Genomic DNA, 21,767 nt, shown 5'->3' with positions numbered 1-21,767 from the left:
CGAAAAACGAGGTGTTGATGAACATGCCCTAAAGAAAATTTTTAAAAAAATATTTGGAAAGATAATACAGCCATACCTTATTTGTTGCATTTGCTCCTTTCACTCTCTTCATTTTTTTTTTCAAAATTACTCTTGTAGTGTAGCATTACTTTGCATATTCATTTTTGTTTGATCATGAATTTTATATTCCCCTCGGTCCCTCCCACTCTTTTCATTTTGTTTTTATCACCTTATTTCTGATTGCCTCTAAATTGAGAAACATATTATATATATATATATATATACACACACACACACACACACACATACAGAGAAACATAAACGGGTCTATTTAGTAACAATTCTAAACAGAAATGATTTTTTCTAATTCTGTTCTCGAAAACAAAGAAGTAGAATTTTTTTTTTTTGGCTTCTTGTTTATGTTACAAATTTGTTCCCTAGCTATTGATCCGATCCCAAGAACAAAATAATTAAATGACGTTAACAAACATACCTCTGTTCTTCTTTTGTTTTTGAATTTTTCGTGGTATTAATCTTATTTATAGTGTCCTACATCATAAATATTTCATCCTTATCTATTACTTTAAATATTGTTATGTAGCATTTATACTTATGCATATTGTAATTATTTGCAATTAAATCTAAAATAAAGTGGAAAATTATTGACGACCGGTCAAAAGTCAAAATCCCTCGTCTCCTCCCCCTCCCTCCACTTCGCATTCCGCAGTCCACGCCTCCTGCCTCTCTCCCTCCCTCCCTCCCTCCCTCGTCTCTCTTCTCTCCGACCGCCGTCGCCGCCCACCACGGCGCTAGACTGCGGCGGCGAACAAAGGGGTAACCACAACCAGCGGAAGCTACTCGACGGTACGCGCCCGCATATTTCCCCGCCGTCTTTTCGCTGCATAGGAAATCAATTCTGGGAGTGTGTAATCATCACTTCTCGCTCTTTTCGCAGGTCGAATTTGTGTTGGGTTGGCTTAGTTGATTGAACTACCTTAACCTTTGCATATTGCTGAAATGGAAAATTGAGTACTTGACTTGACTCTAGTTTCTCGTGACTCAATCCCCGGCCAAGAGTAGGTGAGGATGCAGTCTTTAGGTCCTGGGTTTTGTACAAGTTTAAAACTTCCAGTAATCCGAAACACACAAGACTCATTGTTTTTGCGGCGGCCTTCGTTTTGTTCTCACTCTCTTGCTCGAACTAGTGATTGCTTGTCATTGAGAACCCAGAACCCCTTGGCTTTTCGAGGTTCTTGTCTGAACAATAGGTTAGAGTCCGGTAGTGGCGTGGCAATAGTGGCGAGTTTGAGTTCTGAGGGTGAGGACGCGAAACATGGAGTGAAGAAGAAGTTGGCAGTTTTTGTGTCTGGAGGGGGATCCAATTTTCAGTCCATCCACGAGGCCTGTGTTGCCGGATCAGTTCATGGAGAAGTCGTTGCTTTGGTCACTAACAAAGGAGGTACGGCTTCACCATCTCTCATCAGCCTTTACAGTTTAGCATTCATCATCCTCAATCAGATATATGTTTTGTCCTTGGATGCCTATTTTTAATTGTAAAAGCAAGGAGTTTTTGGAGGAATATACATTTTCCGTGTTTTCAAAAGTGCTGAGAACGACTTTGGAAATTATAATCATCTGTTTATAACCCATCTGTCGCTTCGTCTGCTGCTTATGAGTCAACTTCTTTTGTTTGATTATGGCATTCTTCTTTCAAAACGCATCTTCTGCTCTCCGTATGTTTCAGTGTTGTTTGATACAAAATCACAATTTTGTGGAATTGTCTTGAAAGCTCTACCTTGCATACTAATAATTAATACTAGGTTCATCATGCTTATCTACTTGTACATGTTTCCAGTATGATATTCTTTTATAACCTGATTATTTACAAGGTCTTGTATCTGAAAATTATTACCTCTCTGAGTTGCTGAATGAAATTCAATGGCATTCACCATTAGTTTTAGTTTATATTTATCGCTCACTCTACAGCATTGATATCAGGAGCATTTTGAATTAATATTCTAAATTACCCCTTAACTGATTCCTAATGCTATTCCTTGATTAGAGTGCCATGGATTTTATTTTGTTTGTTTGCTGCATGCAGTCCTGTTTGCCATATGTGCTGCAAGGACATATTCAATTTCGTAAGAAGGTCCTTAGTTACTATTGATTTTGGTAATTAAATAATGGCTAATGTTCCTGAATGTCATGCATGACAGGCTGTGGAGGTGCAGTCTATGCTAGAGACAACGACATCCCAGTTGTTTTATTCCCTAGAACTAAAGAAGAACCCAATGGACTATTCGCAAGTGATCTGGTAGCTGCCCTTAGGTGAGCTGTTGTAGCATTAACCTATTGATTTAGTTTCTAATCGTTGCATGCTATGCTTGTTTCATGTGAAAGGACAATCCACTCAACTGTTAATCATGTTTATAGTTTTTAATGAAGAATCTATCATTTATATTGCAGTTTGCTTTTTTTTTTGTTGTTGTTATTTTATTAAGAAACTAGCCTGTTTGTTTCAGCTTAAGTAAAAGTAAAAGGTAATTTTTTGCCTTTCTGCCAAATGTTAAAATATATTAAGAAAATTTGAAATGATTAGATGAAATCCTGTCACTCGCTCCACAAGATAGCTTTCATGTTGATCTTTTAAGCGCTTAGCAAAGTAGATTAAACTATACAGCAATAATAACAATCACTTATTTTTTTATGTTGATCAGGAGATATGAGGTTGATTTCATTCTCCTTGCTGGGTACCTCAAACTTATACCTGTCGAATTGATTCAGGCGTATCCCAAATCCATTCTTAATATTCATCCATCACTTCTTCCTGCTTTTGGAGGAAAGGGTTACTTTGGAATGAAGGTGCACAAAGCAGTCATTGCTTCTGGGGCTAGGTAGATTCCCAACTTTGACGCCACACGTCCCTGTTTGTCTTGTCCTCCTTCATACTTTTTTGGTTCCTTATCATTCCTTTGCAATTTATTCTCTTGTATATTCTTGGTAGATATTCAGGGCCTACGATTCACTTTGTTGATGAGCATTACGACACAGGACGCATTCTTGCTCAAAGCGTCGTCCCAGTGTTGGCTAGTGACACTGCGGAGGAACTGGCTGCAAGGGTTCTCAAAGAGGTAATGATATACTTTTATAGCGATTTTACTGAAGTTCTACCCAATTATTTCATTATAGCATTATTTATGATTCTGTTCTGATCAATTTTATCGAACTAGCAGGTGCTAGATAAATATTGTTCGTGAACTTTTATTTTGAGGTAAAAAAGAAAACAGAGAATGCCTTCAGCTAATTATTAGGTGACATCTTGTTTGTATATAGGAGCATCGTTTATATGTGGAGGCAGTTGCTGCAATATGTCAAGAACGGATAGTTTGGAGGGAAGACGGCATTCCCCTCATACAGAGCATAGACAATCCCAATTTATATAGCTAGCGGACTATTTATCAGCAATTGGTATGGCTTAATATTTTCAATTGTGACATATATATCTGCCTCATCAGATATACCTGCTCACAGAGAAATGGAAGTTTAAGATGCTGAAGCGAGAAATTTTCTTGTTTTTGGAAGGCTGCCTGATCTGCACCCATTGTTCATCTTGGAGGCTAGTTAGATGCATGAATTGTGAAGAGCTCAACTGTAGGTTGCATTAGGCCAAAAAAAAGAAATTGTACATTGCCATTTGGAATATTGAGGTTTTCAATTTTCTTCAGATTCTTTCAATCTGAAGATATTTGAAATTTCTCGGTGTGCCTCTCTCCCTGGAATGCTGAGTAGATTGGTTTCGCAGTCGTTGCTCTTTGAAGTAGGGGCAACCGCTGTTGTTGGCCCTCATAGAGTAGTTTTTCAGTTCTTTTTCTGGGGTTGGGAATGTACTTTTATACATAGATGTTATAAGTCTTGAGTTTACGGGTTGTGCATGATCTATCGAATAAGGGGCATTCAAGCTTGATCACATATCTAAATCACTGAACTCAGGTTCTTTGCAGGCACTTATACAGGTGAGCATGCTTTCTAACTAGAGAGCAAAGCACGGTTTCTCTACTCTTAAGTGGAGAAAATCAATGGCTACCCCTTTTCCTCTCCTTCACATGCATGCATTAAGACTAGGAAAGTCTCTGGTTATATCATGGAGCTTGACAATGTAGCTTCCGTGACAAGGTTTCAATGCCATTGTGTAATGGTGAGTTGATGATTCTTTAGCTAATTAGAAGTTGCAGAACCAAGGTCTTAGCTCCAAGTTGTATACTGCATTGGACAGAAGACCCAAATGAGCTCTGTGGCACTCTTTGTTTCTTTTGCCCTTTTTCATTTTTGTGGCAATAGTAGGGCACAATTCTTCCTATGGTAGCACCCTTTTTTATGTGGCAATAGATAGAAGAGCTGGAGCTTTCATTAAGTATGGCCTCACTCCATTTAATGTACTCTGTTTAATCTCCAGGAATGTGTAGTTGCATCTTTGTCGATTTAACTGATGGAACCTTCGATAGAGGACATTGAGTTGAGATTGGAGTGAAATGAACAGGTGAATTATCATGAATAAGCAAGAGATCATACTAAAGTTGAAACCAAGAAGTTTCTTGTATTCATTAGGAATGACAAATGGAGCTTGTTGGTCTTTTCATGAGTGAATGAATGTAAGACGCAATTGTTGTGATTCATACTTGGAGCAGGATGAAAATGTTGCATTGTCGAAATAAAGTACGAAAGATCACACTAATGAAGTGCGAAAGATCATACTAATGAAACTTGTACCCATCTGAGGCTTTTCTTTCGGGTTATTTGCGTGTCATTAAAACATAGAATGTGTAATGTGATTGAAGTGTTTTATGCTTTTGCTGTCGCCAAGATGGGTAAAATTTAACGCTTACATCTGAGGCTTTTCTCAGCATATCTTATGATCCATCTCTTTTGCATTCTTGAGCTAAGTATATGCATTATGCAGGGGCTTTTCTCAGCTTCTCATGTATCTCTCTCTCTGACCATGTTATGAGTCCAAGAGTTTCTGCACGGAAAGAGACTGAACCAGCCTTAGCTTATCATGCCTTTGGCTACAACACATTTGAACTATTTCTGGTCAACAGATCGGGCCTCGATTTGGTCGGGTTCTCAACTACTGGGCGGCAATGTGGCTTTTTAATAATGTACACCCTTTCGGAGCCTGACTTGCTCGGTTTCGTTGCATCTTCTTTTCACGCTGTCAAAATAATATGGCGTACTGTGTTAGCTGTCCGTGCGATCCTCCTTTCACCTTCCCCTGCGTGTCCCAAGACTCTGAATTCGAAAGTCTTCCCAAGGCTTAGTCGATTTTCTTGAAGTTGCATTGCCATTATTGCCCTTCTGAGCATTGCTCCCGTACAACAGAAGACACATACCACAAAAGTCCTGTATCAGCCAGAAATGCTATCGGTCAATCAAGCACGGACCGGAACACACCAATTGGGCTAATGAAACGCAGGACCGCCTTAACCCATACCGAAGAAAAACAAAGACAACTCCAAGTACAGGGTCTGTAAGAACATCTAACCCTAACGCATTTATATCATTGTGGTTTTGGACCTTTCCCTTCTGCAGTTTTTCTTGAGGATTTAGCTGTAAGCAGTGAGTTACCACCAATTTGGGTTCTTTAGCCCATCGTCGTCATCGCCACGAGCTACTACATTTTTGTATCTTTAGCATATTAGGATCCAGTGTATAATCATACCGAATTAAAGCATAAAGGAGAGAGAAAAAGAAAAACAGAGATACAAGGTTTTATCCCGGTTTATCTTTAAATTAAGGTTACATCAAGCAGAGAATTCCACGATAAGTAACAACTCACACTTCTCATTTTTCATCACTCAATTACAAGGATAAAATAGTATATATAACAGTAGCTATTTATGGATTCAAACCCAAACTACCAATGAAAAATTATGGGCTCAAACTAAAAGAGCCTTTTGGTGTCCAAGGGACGCTACCCCTTTGAGATCCATGTACTTTTTTGTTGATGGAAAGTATGAACTGCACTCCAATATTCTCCCACTTGGTGAGTACTTCACATGCTTCTTCAAATCCAACACAGTTGTACACTATTCAAACTTTTGTGCACTCACCGCCTTAGTAAAAAAATATGTACTATTCATCCGTGTGTCAACTTTCTTCAACACTACAACTTTTTGTTCCACTTTTTCTCGGATAAAGTAATATTGTATGTCGATGTACTTTGTTCTTGCATGAAATCCAGTATTTTTAGCCAAGAATATAATACTTTTGCTATCACACCCAATTTTCACTTCTCCTTGTGTAAAGCCAAGCTCTTTACATAATCTGCACATCCGGATTACTTCCTTAGCTGTATAAGTAGCAGCCATGTACTCTGCCTTAATAGGAGATAAAACAACCGTTCTCTACCTCTTACTCATCCAACTTACAACTCTACCCCGTGAAGATTGTTAGAATATGTCTTGAGTTTGAGTTTGCGAGCGAAGCTCCAACCCGAGATGAATTATAAATTGTCCATGTTGAAATATATGCGATCAACATTCATATTCTTTGTTCGGGGTCAGAGTCGAAAAGTTAGATTATGTGGACTTTGAGTTGGAGCAGAAGTCGGTTAACAAGTTTCAAAAAGAAGAAAGTTCAAATTTGGACTTGGATTCATCGAAGATTGGCTATGCATGAGATACGGATTTCCTGGTGCCCTTGAAGTTCCATGCAAGAAAAGGAAAGTTGGGCCAAGAAAGAATAAAATATTCTTTCCTATGTCAAGTAGGTATCACGGTTAAAATAGGAAATCCAACATGCACTTGAAGACCATGGTCGATCGATATATATGCTTATTGCGAGTTGGATTTTGTAGAAGAGGTCTTGAAGCGCCATTATATGAGTGCTTCAATTACATCAAGAATTCAAGTGTCGAAGCCGATTAAATCTTAAGGTTAGATTTGTGTAATTCCTTTGCGAGATTGAAAGATTGTTTCGTTAGGAATTTGGGGCTAAATATTGTGTGCGCTCTTGAATATAATTGGGGCTGGGAAATACCGAGAGTGTTTGAGTTACTCGAGTTTGGTCCGTAATCTCCGTGTATCGCTTATTCTATAGTGGAATTCTTTGTTGCTCTTCCATGGACGTAGGTCTCTACGACCGAACCATGTACATCCGGTGTCCGATTTATTTTCTTATTCTGTCTATTTATTGTTTGATCGCTTCTTTTGTGCTACAAAGATAATGAAGCACCCGCTTTGCTGCCATCCAATACTCTTTCCCCGGATTGGACATATATTTACTCATTACTCACATTACTTGAGCAATATCTGGATGAGTATACACCATAGCATACATCAAGCTCCCTATTGCATTCACATATGGGATTGTGGACATGGAGGTCTTCACCGATTTACAATCAGCCAAGTTAAACTTCTTCAACACACTTTTAACATGCTTCTTCTAACTAAGCCGCAACTTCCTATTCTCACGCTCCCTTTTTATTTGCATGCCCAAGATGAAGTTTGCTAGGCTTAGATCTTTCATCTCAAACTGTTTTGCCAAAAGTCCTTTCATAGTATAGATCATTCTCATACTGTTTCCAACTAGCAATATATCATCAACCTATAAGGTTAAGATAACAAAATCATTATCCGACCTTTTCACGTGGACACAATGATTAGCATCAGAAGGAACAAAGTCAAGCTTTAAAGCATATGAGTCGAACTTCTGGAACCGCATTCTTTGATATTATTTCGGGGCATGCAAAGACTTCTCAATTTACAAATAAAATCATCTTTTCCTATGACCATGAACCCTTATGGTTATTTCATATAAATTTCAACCTCCAAATCACCACGAAGGAATGTTGTTTTTACATCAAGTTGTTCTACCTCCGGATTGTATGCAGCTGTTACGGATAAGACAAGTCTTACGGAATTTAATTTCGTAATAGGAGAAAAAATCCCACCATAATTGACTCCCTCTATCCGTGAGTACCTCTTTGCAACCAAACGAACTTTGCATTGTTCTATATCTCCATATGCGTACATCTTCTTCTTGAATACCCACTTGTGGCCAATTGCCTTTCAATCCGCATGTAATTTTACCGGACTCCACATTTATTTTTATCCAACGAGTCCATCTCATCTTTCGTGGCTTCCTCCCACTATTTGACATTCTCCCCATTTCTTGCTTCTTTTACAGTACTAAGATCATCACATGTAACGGTTAGAGCACAATTTTCATTACTAGCTAATTGGGTATACCTCTCAAGTGATCTTCTCAGCCATGTGGACTTCTTTAATATCGGTTCAGGTGTCAAATTCAAGTTTAAAACTAATATGCCATCCATCACGTTAAGCTCATCAGCTTTAGAATATGAATTTTCTCTTTCAACTTGTGTAGCCCTCGTTTCTTCCTTGAAACCAACATCTAACACAATTGTCTGTGGTTTCTCAAGAGCTTGCGGAACAATATGATTTTTCATAGATTCTTTGAACATCATATCCTTGATGTGGATAATATATTTAGTATAAGGATTTCACAGCTTATACCCTTTAAGAGCATCCTTATACCCAATGAAGATGCACTTATCTAAATTGCCCTCAAGTTTATTCCTCTTTTCTTTTGGCAAGTGCACATACGCTTACGCAGCCAAATACTCTAACATGGCATATGTCTAGCTGCTTCCCAAACATGTCTCATACCATGTTTGATCCTTCAATGCTAATGTGGGAGACCTATTCCTTAGATAGCAAGCGGTGGCCACTACTTCCGCCCAAAATTTTGCTGTTAGGCCCGCACCACTCTGCATATTTCTCGCCTTCTCCATGAGAGACCAATTAAGCCTCCATGCCACCCCATTCTGCTGAGGTGAATACAATGTTGTTTTCCGCTTAAAATGCCATCTGTTGCATAGAATTGATCAAATCTCGTTGAAGATAATTCTCCTTTCTTGCCAATTCGCACAACTTTGATTTTTCTACCAAACCGATTCTCCACTAAAGCTTTGAACTCCCGAAATTTTTCAAGCACATCATCTTCCCTCTGCAAGAAAAATATCCACACATATCTGAAAAATCATCGAAATGCAAAACATAATGCCTTAATTTTCCAAGTGATGTTATAGATGTAGGATCGAAGATAGTACTATGGATCAGATCCAGAATTTTTTTCGCTCTCCATCCTAAAGATTCAAAAGTTACGCAGTTCTGTTTCTTGTAGACAATATTCACAAAATTCGAAATCCATATAACAACATGGGATCCCATCCATCGTCTTCTTTAAAGTAAGGGTAACCGGCCCTTTCTCACCGATATGACCCAATCTTTGATGCTATAGCATCGAAAGATCTTCTTCCACTTGCTTGGAGATGTAACTCTCACTATTGATCACTATGCTTTCCAATAATTTTCACAGTTTTTCACACAGTTCACCTTTGGCGATCACCATACATCCATGAGTTAACTTGCATGAATATTTATCACTGGTGAAAGTAATGCCAACATCTGCCATAGTTCTCATAGAAATAAGATTCCCGATAAGACCAAGAATATGCATCACATTCGAAATCTTCTTAATTGTACCATTTTTTCATCTTTGCCTTCACCTTTCCGCAATCGACAATATCAAGCATCGTATCATCTCTCATCCGCATTATACCTCCTTGATATGGCTCATAACAATAGAACCAACCAATATGGGGCGTCATGTGAAAGGACGCTCCAGTGTCAATTATCCATGCACCGCGGTCAACCTAAGATGAGTTCTAAACGACATACATGCCTCCTACGCTGTTGTCATCATCTTTCTTTCGATTAGATGATGGTGCCTCATCTCGCTTCTCCGAACCTACACTTTTGCTTCTATAATCCTTCTTCGAGTATCTAGTTTTTTCGCACTTTTAACACTTTATTTCGGATGGATCTTGGCTTTCAAATCTTCATCTAGACTTATTTCTGTCTCCAAATATGGATTTGGATCGTTTATCGTTCCTTCTTCTTACGAAAAGAGCCTCTTTTTATTTTTGCATTGGCGGAACCAACTCTCCTAACCTCCTTAGATAATAAAGCAAATACAACGTTCTCAAAGGACAATGCAAGAACACCAGCACCGATCGAAATAATTTTATATTCACAAGAATTCGGCAGTGAACACAGTAAAGTACATACTTTATCTTCCTCTTACAAATTAACATCAATAGATGCAAGTTGCCTACAGATAGTATTAACTTCTTTTAATTGTGTAGGAAAAGAATCACTTTTACTCATTTGAGAGTTGTGCAATCTCTTCGCAAAAATAACCTATTCATGAGCAACTTGCTCTGATAAAGGCTTTCCAACTCTGTCCAGCAATCCATCGTCGTCTTCTTAGAGGTCACGTTCACCAAGACATTATCGCCAAGACATAGCCAAATCAGACTTCATGCCTTCCAATCGTTGCTGGTCCACTCCTTCAATACATTAGATGTGGATTCTTGCGTTTTGCACTCCTTTGCCTTTCCCTTTAGATTCACCTCGGATTTATCATCTTCGATCACGTGCCACAAATCTCTGTCCATGAGAAAAGCCTATATCTTCAACTTCCATAATACAAAACCCTTTCCTCTGAACTTCTCTACTTCAATTCGCAATTGACCAGCCAACATCGTCCTAAAATTTGATTTTTCGGATCTCTTTTCACCATGAAATCCTAACGTCAAACCTCGCTCTAATACTACATGTTAGGATTTAATGCCTAATCACAAAGAATTAAAGTGTAAAAACGAGAAAGAAAAATCGAGATACAAGATTTTTTCGAAGATCATCCTTAAACTAGGGCTACGTCCAGTAGATGATTCTACTATAATTAGCATATCACACCTTTTATTTTTTCATCACTCAATTATAAGCAAAAAGAGTATATATAACAGTAGCTATTTATAAACTTAAGCCCAAACTATCATTGAAAAAACATGAGTTCAAATTATAAAAGCCATTTGGTGTTTAGGGAGCACTGTCCCCTTGAGACCCTCGCCCGCTCACCAAAGAATGGGACCTCTGCTTTCCTATCGATGTGAAATATGAACCACTCCTAATATAGTAGTCTTAATAGACAAAACGAATGGTAGAGGACATTGAGTTGAGATTGGAATGACATAAAGAGGTCAATTATTGTGAATAAGTGAGAGATCATAACTAAAATTGAAACCAAAAAGCTTCAGTTACTCATCGACAATGACGAACAGTTCTTTGAATTTTACTATATTACGAGCAAATGCATGTAAGACACAATCTTTGTGATTCAAACTTGGAGTGGAATCGAAAGATTGGGTTATCATAATAATAATTATGAAAGATTATGTCCTTACTAAATGCATGTAAGAATCGCGAGAAATAATTTTTTCTACTAGATTCTAAGCCAGTGTGTAATCTCATAAGCCTTCTAACCACATGAAATTATTCAAAGAAGTTTGTGTCATCATGGGGACTCGATTGGAAAAAACATAAAATGCGAGGGGCCCTATTTTTTTGGTAATGAAATGGGCAAAGCGTAAATGTTACATTAGAACTTATTGGGGGTGTGGTTCATACTCCCCAATGATAGGAAAGCACATGGGTAATTTGGGTTTGGGCTCATGAATAGCTGCTGCTATATACACTCTTTTTCTTTTGTAATTGAGCAATGTAAGAAGAGATGCGATGAGCTATATATAGTGGAATCTTATGCTGGTCGTAACCTTAGTTTAAGGATGAACCAGGATAAAATCTCGTGTCTCGATTTCTCTTTCTCGCTTTTAGGCTTTACTTCATTGTGATTGTGCCCCGAATCCAACATCTAGTATCATAGCGAGGTTGAGGTTATGGTTTTCTTGGTGAAGAGAGATCCCAAAAATCGAATCTTGAGAAGATGCTGGTTGGTCAATCACGGATTGAAGTAGAGAAGTTCGGAGGAAAGGGTTTCGAGTTATAGAAGTTGAAGATGGAGTGATTGCTCATGGACAGAGATCTGTGGTACGTGATCGAAGAAGATAAACATGAGGTGAGTACCAAAGAGAGAGAAGGAGGAAGAGATTACGACAACATCCAATCAATTGAATGCATGGATTAGCAAAGATGGAAAGCCACGAAGCCCGATCTGGCTATGTCTCACTGACAACGTCTTGGTGAATGTGACCTATGAGAAGATGACGAAGGATCTATGGACTAAGCTAGAAAGCCTTTATTAGAGCAAGTCACTCGTGAACAAGTTATTTCTGCGAAAACAACTATACAACCTTCAAATGAGTGAAGATGATTCTTTTTCTGCACACTTTGGGTAGCTTGCATCTATTGATGTTCATCTAGATGAGGAAGATAAAGCATGTACTTTGCTGTGTTCACTGTCGAATTCATGGGATCATATAATTGTTTCTATTGGCACTAGTGTTAGTACGTTATCCTTTGAGAGCATAGTATATGCGTTATTGTCTGAGAATATGAGAAAAGCAGGTATGATAATGCAACTAATGATGCTCTTTTCGTAAGAGGAAGGAATAGTGAACGATCCAAATCCATATTTGTTAGCAAGAAGAAGTCCAGAGGAAGATCTAAAAGCCGCGGTCGATCTAAAATAAAGTGTTGGAAGTGTGGAAAAGTTGAAAACTTGAAGAAGGACCGAAGAAGTAAAAGTGTGGGTCTAGAAAAACGAGATGAGGCACAATTCTCTAGTACAAAGAAGGGTGATGACAGCAGCACGGAAGACATGTATCTCATCCGCAACTCATCTTAGGTTGATCACAGTGTGTGGATAATTGATACTGGAGCATCTTTCCACAAGACGCCTCATAAAAATTGGTTTTGCTGTTATGAGCCACAACAAGGAGATACAATATGGATGAGAGATGATATGACACTTGATATTGTCGATCGCGGAAAGGTGAAGCTAAAGATGAAAGAAGGGACAATCAAGAATCTTCAGAATGTGATGCATATTTCTCGTCTTACTAGGAATCTTATTTACGTGGGAACTATAACAGGTGTTGGTGTTGCTTTCACCAGCGAAAATTATTCATGCAAGCTAACCCGTGGATCTATGGTGGTTACTAGAGGAGAACGGTGTGTAAGACTATAGAAATTACCAAGAAGCACAATGATCGATAGTGAGAGCTATATCATGGAGCAGCTAGCGTAAGATCCCGCAATGTTGTGGCATCGGAGATTGGGTTATATCAATGAGAAAGGGCTGGTGACCCGTAGATAGAATCCCAAGCTGTTCTATGGTTTTTGAATTTTGTGAACATTATCTACATGGGAAATAGAATCGTGTACCTTTTGAATCCATAGCAGGGAAATTGAAACGGATTTTGGATTTAATCCACGATAATGTCTTCGATCCTATACCGCAAAGATCGTTTGGAAAATCAAGGTATTATGTTTCTTTTACTGATGACTATTCCGGATATGTATGGATATATTCCTTACAGATAAAATATGATATGTTAGAAAATTTTCGCGAACTTTGGGGGAAAATTAGTTTGATAGAAATATTAAAGTTTTGCGGACTGACAATGGAGGAGAATTCTATTCAGCGAAATTTGATCAATTCAGTGTGACCAGTGGCATAGCAAGGAAGAAGACAAAATCCTATACTCATCGGTAGAGTGGGTGGTAGAGAGGTTTAATCGGTCTCTCATGAAGAAGGCAAGGAATATGTTAAGTGGTGCAGACTTAGCAATTATATTTTAGGCAAAAATAGTGGCAGCCGTGTGCTATCTCAAGGACGGGTCTCCCACATCAGCTTTGAAGGATCATACATTGTTTAAGGTACTGTTTGAGAAGAAGCCGGACATATCCCATGTCAGAGTGTTTGGTTACGAAGCACATGTGCATGTGCCAAAAGAAAAGAGGAACAAGTTTAAGAGCAAGTCAGAGAAGTGTATCTTCATTGGGTACAAGGATGATATTAAAGAGTATTAGCTATGGAATTCTGATACTAAACATATTATTTACAATAGGGATGTAGTGTTTAGAGAATTTATGATAAATCAAATTGTTTCACAGGCTCTTAAACAACCACAAACAGTTGAGTTAGAGGTTGGTTTGAAGAAAAAGACAAAGGCTACACAAGCTTTAACAGAAAATTCAGATTCTCAAGCCGATGAGCCTAATGTGGAGGATGATATGGTAGATTCTGATACTAAGTTTGAAATTGAAGGACCACCTTAACTAATTTTGAGGAGGTCTACACGGGTAACAAGACCACTTGAGAGGTATACCCTATTTGCTAGTAATGAAAATTGTGCTCTAACTATTACAGGTGATGATCCAAATATTGTTAAGGAAGCAAGAAGCGTGGAAGATGCTAACATTGGGAGAAAACCATGAAAGAAGATATGGACTCATTGGATAGAAATAAAGCGTGGAGTCCGGTAAAACTACCTACAAATCGGAAGGCAATTGGTTGTAAATGGGTGTTCAAGAAGAAGATATTTGTAGATGGAGAAATAGGACTATATAAAGCTTATTTGGTTGCGAAGGGATATTTACGGATAGAGAGAGTTGATTATGGTGATTTTTTTTCTCTTGTTTCTAAATTAAATTTCATAAGACTTGTCTTATTTGTAGCAATTGCATACAATCTAGAGATACAACAAGTTGTTGCGAAAACAATATTTCTCGATGGTGACTTGGAGGAGTATATTTACATGAAGCAACCAAAAGGGTTTAAGGTAAAAGGAAAATAAGATTTTGTTTGAAAATTGAACAAGTTTTTATATGGCCCGAAACAATATCCAAGAAAGTGGTATTAGAAGTTTGACTCATATGCCTTGAAGCTTGGCTTTGTTCGCTGTGATACTGATCATTGTGTCTATGTAAAGAGGTTAGATGATGATTTTTTTATTTTAACCATATATGTTGATGATATGTCGCTAGTTGGGAACAATATGATAATGATCGGCATTGTGAAAGGACTGTTGGGAAAATAGTTTGAGATGAAAGATTTAGGCCCAACAAACTTCATCTTAGACATGCAAATAAAAAGGGAGCATGAGAATGGAAAGTTGTGGCTAAATTAGAAGAAATATATTGAAAGTGTGTTGAAAAAAATTCAACATGACATACTGTAAACTAGTGAAGATCCCCATGTCCTCAAGTTCCAATTTATAGTGTTTTAGTGTTCCAAGACCGAAGAGGAAGCTGAGGAGATGGCAACAATTCCGTGTGCAAGCGTAATAGGGAGCTTGATGTATGTCATGGTGTGTACTCGTCCAGATATTGCTCAAGCAGTGGGAGTATTGAGCATATATATGTTTATCGCGACCTAAAAATCAGATTTTCAGGTTAATAGATTACCAGATTAATTAATTAGATTAAATAACATAATTCGAGCTCTCCCAAGCTCTAGCAATTTGCAACTTAAGGTTCAAGGGATTTTCGAACAAAATATTTTAATCTTGAAGCCGTCACTAATAATTTTTTGGTAGGTTGATTAGTAACTTAAATAAAATAGCGCGAGAAAAATTATTTTATCTCTACGAACCAGTGATGTAACAGTCCATGTACTTAGTTACATTAATTTTTCAATTAATGCCCTTTTGGTACCAGTTTCATAAAAAAAATGTTTAGTTTGTCAATTTTGATAAATTCTGATTTGAAGTTCAAAGGTGGAATTCTTGGTTTTTATTTTTATGATTTTTTTTGTATTTTTTTGTATTTTATAAATTAAAAAAAAATGAGAAATGAGAGTGAATTGGTTCAAGATTATATTAAAATTTTTGGATTTAATTCGCATTAAGCCCAAAAAATTTTAGAAAAATCTTTTAACCATATGTGTACATTTGTTAAAGTTAAAATGGATCCAAAAGAATTTTATATATTGAATGTGATCCACAACAAAATCTTATCTTTCTTAATAAACTTATAAGACATGGTTTTTAAGAAATCATATCTTATTACATTTTTTTTAAAAAAAAATTCTGAATTTGTGACATGAAATTAAAAGATAAGCCATTAAGGATAATTTTCGCTATTGCTTCCGAATCAAGTTTTGATATAACGCCTTATAGATCAACACTGCGATTTGAAATACCCGCTATGAAAATAATTTTATCTAAAGCCTAATATATAGAATTGTTTCCATATATATGGTTGGGAATTAGGAAATATCCTAATTGATCACATAAGTAAATATTTTGGAGTATCTTGAGTAAATTTCAAAGATTTCAAAATTTACCCAGATTATCACAAGATTCCAAGAATATTCAAATCGAAATCACAATATCCCCAATTAGGAAAATAATGTATTTCAAAATTTTCAAAGATATCGAAGATCCAATTTTGATGTGCGATCTTCCAAATTAGGCAATTTTTGAATATCACAATATTCTAAATCAAGCAACGGGATTTTTTAAAGCAAGCAAATATCCGAAACATGCCATAAGGTTCACATTCCATTGTCGCAACCAAAAAATCAGAATTTTTCAGGTTAATGGATTGCTAAGCTGTTAAACATAGCTCGGACTCTCCTCAAGTCCATACCAATTCACGACTTATGTTTCAATTATTTCATGCAAAAGATTTTTATTTGGAATTGTCACTAATCTGTTTACGGTAGGTCGATTAGACACCTAAATAAAGTATTGGGAGAAATTCCTACGAACCAGAGATTTTGAATCCGAGGACTTGGTTTCGTTAGATTACACTAACGTCCTTTCGGTACCATTTTTAAAAAAATGTTTGGCAGACAATTGGGATTCATTTTAGAACCTATCTCCTAACATGTGAAAATGTCCATGCAGGTACGCAATACAACCAATGAAAAAATAAAAATAAATGATAGATAAATTGCAAGAGAGAAAAAAAAAATCAAGCAAAACAAGTTTCTTTTTTGGTTTGTTCGGTCTTAACATGCAAACTAAACTGTTAATGCAAAATGCAATCTTACTTAATTCTTTTTTTAGTTTTTTTTTAAGTGATGACTATGCTAAGATGCAATGCATGAGATGCACGATTAAAATTAAATGCAACTATTCTAATATGTCACGTGGCATGAAAAAAATAATCTAACTACAATTAACCTAATTTAACATGCTCCTTATCGATTTGTATTGAAAAAAATGCAACCTTCTCTTTATGCCTTAAAAAAAAAAAGGTTGAGTATAGGATAATAACACAATTCAATCTGCAGCAAGATATTGCGAGATCCCGTGCAAGACACTAAGAAATCCGAAAAATAATAATCCATCGTATCACGTCATAAATTAACGGATATCGTAATCTTGACAAAATATTGACCAGCATAAATTCAAATTTGATTAGAAAAATGACCCATCGTCTCGCGGCTCAAATTAATAATCAAATTTGATTTTTATGCGATAACCCTTAATCGGATAATGCCTAAAATCACATAAAATCAGATTAGTCCAAATCAAGAAAAAAAAATGGAATTTAAAATTAGATCAAATGATCACCTAATTTCGAACAATTTGATTTCCAATTCGTAATGATAGATAACGAATCGCAGATGATTTGGATCGTAATCGACGATGCTCGTGAGTTACCGTGGTGGATGATGGGGGAAAATACCCAGCAGCTCTTTCAAGATGATATTCCGTAAAACCCGCAAAATAAAGAAGTCTCCACGCTATGGAAAAGCTAAAAGATTCCACAGGAAATCAGCAACGTGAATTTTGCCAAAGGAGGTCGTAGCAGGTCATCATTGTACGGTAGCTTCGTTGTCATCGACAGGAACCAGAAATTCATCCTTACGTGCGGGGATTGTCTCGCAGCAAGGATCAATGACAAGGACAACAGATCAGGTTAGCAACAAGCCTCACAAATCAGGGGAATTGGAGCATAACTAGAAGTGTCACGGCTAAACAGGGAGGCCGAGCGGCTTTGTCATTGGGTTAGTGATGCAGATGTCATTAGTAGTGCATTCCTAGATCGATTGGATCGATATAAATCTAATCGGAAGGCGAAACGGTGCTGCGGCCTAGAACCAACAGATCGGGTCGATGACGTTGGATTGAGCTCAAATTCGGCAGGCTGAAGCGAAACGGCGTCCCGATCAATACTCACCGCCTTTGGCTGTGACTAACGTTTAATTTCGGCGGTTCGAGAATGTCTAGATGGGTTTTCCTATTTTTTTTTAGTATTTTTCGGGCTTAATTTTATTTCAGTGGCACTTTTGTAATTTTCCGTTTTTTGATATTTTGATTCCTAATTGGACTAGGGTTAGGATAACACCCTATAAAAGGTGTTTATCACGTTTTTTGAATCATCATCAATAATATTCACAGAATTTTCGAGATTTCTCTCCTTTAGCATGGATTTTCTTGCGTTATTCGCCGAACGCTACGTCAGGTGGTATCAGAGCCTATGGCGACCGGCGGTGGTCTTCGTGACGATGCTCAGACACCTGGAGCCCCAATCCTTGGGGACGACGCGCTGCAACGTTTGGAGCAGCGTTTAATGGAACGCATAGATCAACGATTTGATCAAGGCCTTTGTCGTTTCGAAGAGCGATTTGACGAGGTAGCAAATCGATTCGAGGGTCTCGGCGTTGATGTGAATCGGAATCGGCGACATGGTAGAAGGCCGGGTGCAGATTTTGCTCGCGGGACCCTGTCGATAGGCCTGTTCCTGTTCGCAGGCGGGATAATCCTCTTTATTCAGAGAGTTCGGAAGAAGAGGAGACCGAAGTTTTGGATGAAGAACGTGCTGATTATGCAAACCGGAACAATTATGGAGGAATTCGAAGGGGACGTTACAACGATCATGAAAGAAGTGACGGCAGGCGACGCTATGACGATCGTGAAGGTAATGACTTTAAACTAAAAGTCGATATCCCTTATTTTAATGGAGGTCCGGGAATAGAGGAATTTCCGGATTGGGTTGCTGATATATATAAATTCTTCGATTATATGGAAACCCCTAGTGAGAAAAAGGTGCGATTAGTAGCCCGTAGATTGAAGGGGGGTGCGTCTGCATGGTGGGAGAGATTGTAGAATAGGAGAGAGAGAGAGAGAAGGAAAAGAGCAAGTTCGAACTTGGCAGAGGATGAGAAGGTTGTTGACGGAGGAGTTCCTTCCTCTTGATTATGAGCAGATCATGTTCCAACAATATCAACGTTGCCAACAAGGTAATCGGTCTCTACATGAGTACACGACAGAATTTATGAGGTTGGCGGAGCGGAATAATCTGTCGGAGAAGGAGGGGCAATAGGTGGCCAGATATCTCGATGGGTTGAAGCCCTTCATCCGAGATAAGATTGGAGTACAGCTTTTGCGGAATGCGTCCAGGCGAAGAACATGGCGATGAAGGCGGAGATGATGTAGCAAGAACGGGGTAAGAGGGGCTACGAGAACTATAGAGGTAGCGATTCGAATAGTTCCTTAGAGAAGAGCGGCTTCAACAATCGTTATAATACGAGAGCGAGTTGGGATGATAAGGTGGTGGAGAAGCGCCCTATGAACGAGACAAGGGATAAGGGAACGCAAGTGCAGAAATCAGTAAACCCAAATCCTTACGCTAAATTAGTGGGGATAAAGTGCTACATGTGTAATCAACCCGGGCACAGATCTAATGAATGCCCTCAGAGAAAGACAATTAATGTGGCCGCAAGGGAAGAGGAGGAAGATGGATATTGTTGTGAACCGGATGGCGACGAGGATGATTTTGAAGAAGAGGAAGAGGAGGAGGTGAATTATGTTGTGCCCATGATGATGTTAGCCCCAAAACAGAAGAATGATTCGCAGCGCCATCGCTTATTCCGAACCGGATGTACTATTCTAGGAAAAATCTTTGCTGTGGTCATTGACAGGGGGAGCATGGAGAACATTATCGGGAAAGAGGCAAAGAAGAAGCTAGGAATACCTGTGGAGAAGCATCCTAACCCATACACGTTAGGATGGATTAAATCTGGAGCGGATGGCATTCAGGTGACCGAGCGATATAAAATTCCATTCTCCATTAGTAAATATCTTGATGAATTGTATTGTGATGTGGTAAACATGGATGTATGTTACGTGTTATTTGGCAGGCCGTGGCAATTTGATGTAGATGCTCAGCATTCGGGGAGGAGCAATCGGTATAGTCTCGTGAAGGATGGTGTGAAGTATACATTGCTGCCCCCGAAGAACAAAAGCAAACAGTTTGCCGAAAGTAATTTCCTTACCCTTATAAGGAAATTTGACTCTGAAATTAAGGAGACCAGGGAAATTCATGTTTTAATAGTAAAGCAGGCAATTGAGGCAGAGGCTAAACAACAAGTAGAGGAGCAACCCGAATTAGTTAGACCTTTGTCGAAGGAATTTAGCGAGTTGATGCTCGAAGAGATTCTAGGCCGGTTACCTCCTATGCGCGATATTCAGCACCATATAGACTTAATTCCTAGTGCTAGTCTGCCTGATCTACCGCACTACGGGATGAGTCCAAAGGAGAGCGAGATTCTAAAGGAGAAGGTGGAGGAGTTGCTACGAAAGTGGCATTTTCAAAATAGTATAAGCTCATGTGCTATTCCTACTCTGTTAACTCGTAAGAAAGATGGGAGTTGGAGGATGTGTGTAGATAGTAGAGTCATCAACAAGATAACCGTCGGCTACAAGTTTCCTATTCTAAGATTGGATGACATGCTGGATAGGTTACATGGCGCTAAGTGGTTTGCGAAGCTGGATTTGAAGAACAGATATCATCAGATTTGTATTCAGCCTTGCGATGAGTGGAAGACAGCTTTCAAGACAAAAGAGGGGCTGTACGAGTGGTTGGTGATGCCGTTCGGCCTTTCTAATGCTCCAAGCACTTTCATGAGGCATATGAATTAGGTTCTGAAATCTTTTATTGGCAAATTTGTCGTAGTTTATTTTGATGATATCCTTATTTATAGTGAAACCGAGGAGGAGCATTTGATGCATTTGAGGGAGGTGTTAACAACTTTGCAGATTAATAAGCTGTATGTAAATCTTAAGAAGTGCAGTTTTCTGACTAATAAGTTGTTATTCTTGGGATTTATTATCACCGCTGAGGGAATAGAGGTGGATGAGGTGAAAGTAAGAGCAATAAGAGAGTGGCCAGCTCCTAAAACGGTTTCTGAAGTTAGGAGTTTCCATGGGTTGGCTACCTTTTATAGTCGTTTATTAAAAATTTCAGTACTATTGCGGTCCCAATTACAGAGTGTATGAAGAAAGGTAAATTTGTATGGGGGGAGGAAGCCGAGAATAGTTGTGTTGTTCTCAAGGAAAAGTTATGTACCGCGCTTGTTCTGGCTCTACCCGATTTTGATAAACTGTTTGAAGTGGACTGTGATACTAGTGGAGTGGGCATAGGAGCTGTTTTATCTCAAGAGCGCAAACCAATTTGCTATTTCAGTGAGAAGCTTAGCGACACGAGGCGGAAGTGGAGTACTTATGACAAAGAATTTTATTCGGTCGTAAGGGCTTTGAAGATTTGGGAGCATTATCCGATTGGAAAAGAATTCGTGTTATATTCTGATCATGAAGCTTTGAAGTATCTGAATAGTGAGAAGAGGATTAGCAAAGACATGCACGCGTTGTGGTGTCAATTTTTGCAAAAATTTCCTTTCGGATTACAACACAAGTCAAGTGCGCAGAATGTAGTAGCCGATGCGTTAAGCGGGAGAGCCGGCTTGTTGATTACGTTAAGCCAAGACATTCTGGGATTCGAGCAACTGAAAGACCGTTATGCGGGCGATGATGACTTTGGGCAGATTTGGGGGTCATGTGCTTCGGGTCAACCCGTGCAAGAATTCTATGCCATGGATAGTTATCTGATGCGAGGTAATCAGCTTTGCCTTCCTTGGACCTCATT

General features: G+C 38.4%; 1 protein-coding gene across 3 annotated transcripts; it reads left to right on the top strand.

Annotated features, from left to right (window-relative positions):
• Positions 1–703: 703 nt before the first annotated feature.
• Positions 704–4,318, top strand: LOC115749290 (phosphoribosylglycinamide formyltransferase, chloroplastic). Of its 3 annotated transcripts, XR_007196783.1 has the most exons (9): positions 704–864; positions 956–1,045; positions 1,076–1,459; positions 2,217–2,328; positions 2,718–2,894; positions 3,005–3,131; positions 3,334–3,468; positions 3,583–3,650; positions 3,682–3,955. XR_007196783.1 is itself a non-coding variant. In XM_048271779.1 (8 exons), exons 3-7 carry the CDS (start codon positions 1,087–1,089, stop codon positions 3,445–3,447), a joined length of 903 nt encoding a protein of 300 aa, XP_048127736.1. In that variant the 5' UTR covers positions 704–864; positions 956–1,045; positions 1,076–1,086; the 3' UTR covers positions 3,448–3,468; positions 3,991–4,318. The 3 variants fall into 3 exon arrangements, 2 of the variants coding, with proteins under 2 accessions (XP_048127736.1, XP_048127737.1); XM_048271779.1 differs by lacking the exons at positions 3,583–3,650; positions 3,682–3,955 and adding an exon at positions 3,991–4,318; XM_048271780.1 differs by lacking the exons at positions 3,583–3,650; positions 3,682–3,955 and having other exon boundaries at positions 3,234–3,370.
• The last annotated feature ends 17,449 nt before the right edge of the window (positions 4,319–21,767 follow it).

The sequence above is a fragment of the Rhodamnia argentea genome, chromosome 10 (genome assembly GCF_020921035.1).
Source record: "Rhodamnia argentea isolate NSW1041297 chromosome 10, ASM2092103v1, whole genome shotgun sequence".
In the NCBI taxonomy this organism is placed as follows: domain Eukaryota; kingdom Viridiplantae; phylum Streptophyta; class Magnoliopsida; order Myrtales; family Myrtaceae; genus Rhodamnia; species Rhodamnia argentea.
Note: the sequence above shows the minus strand (reverse complement) of the source record. Positions and strands in the feature narration are given on the sequence as shown.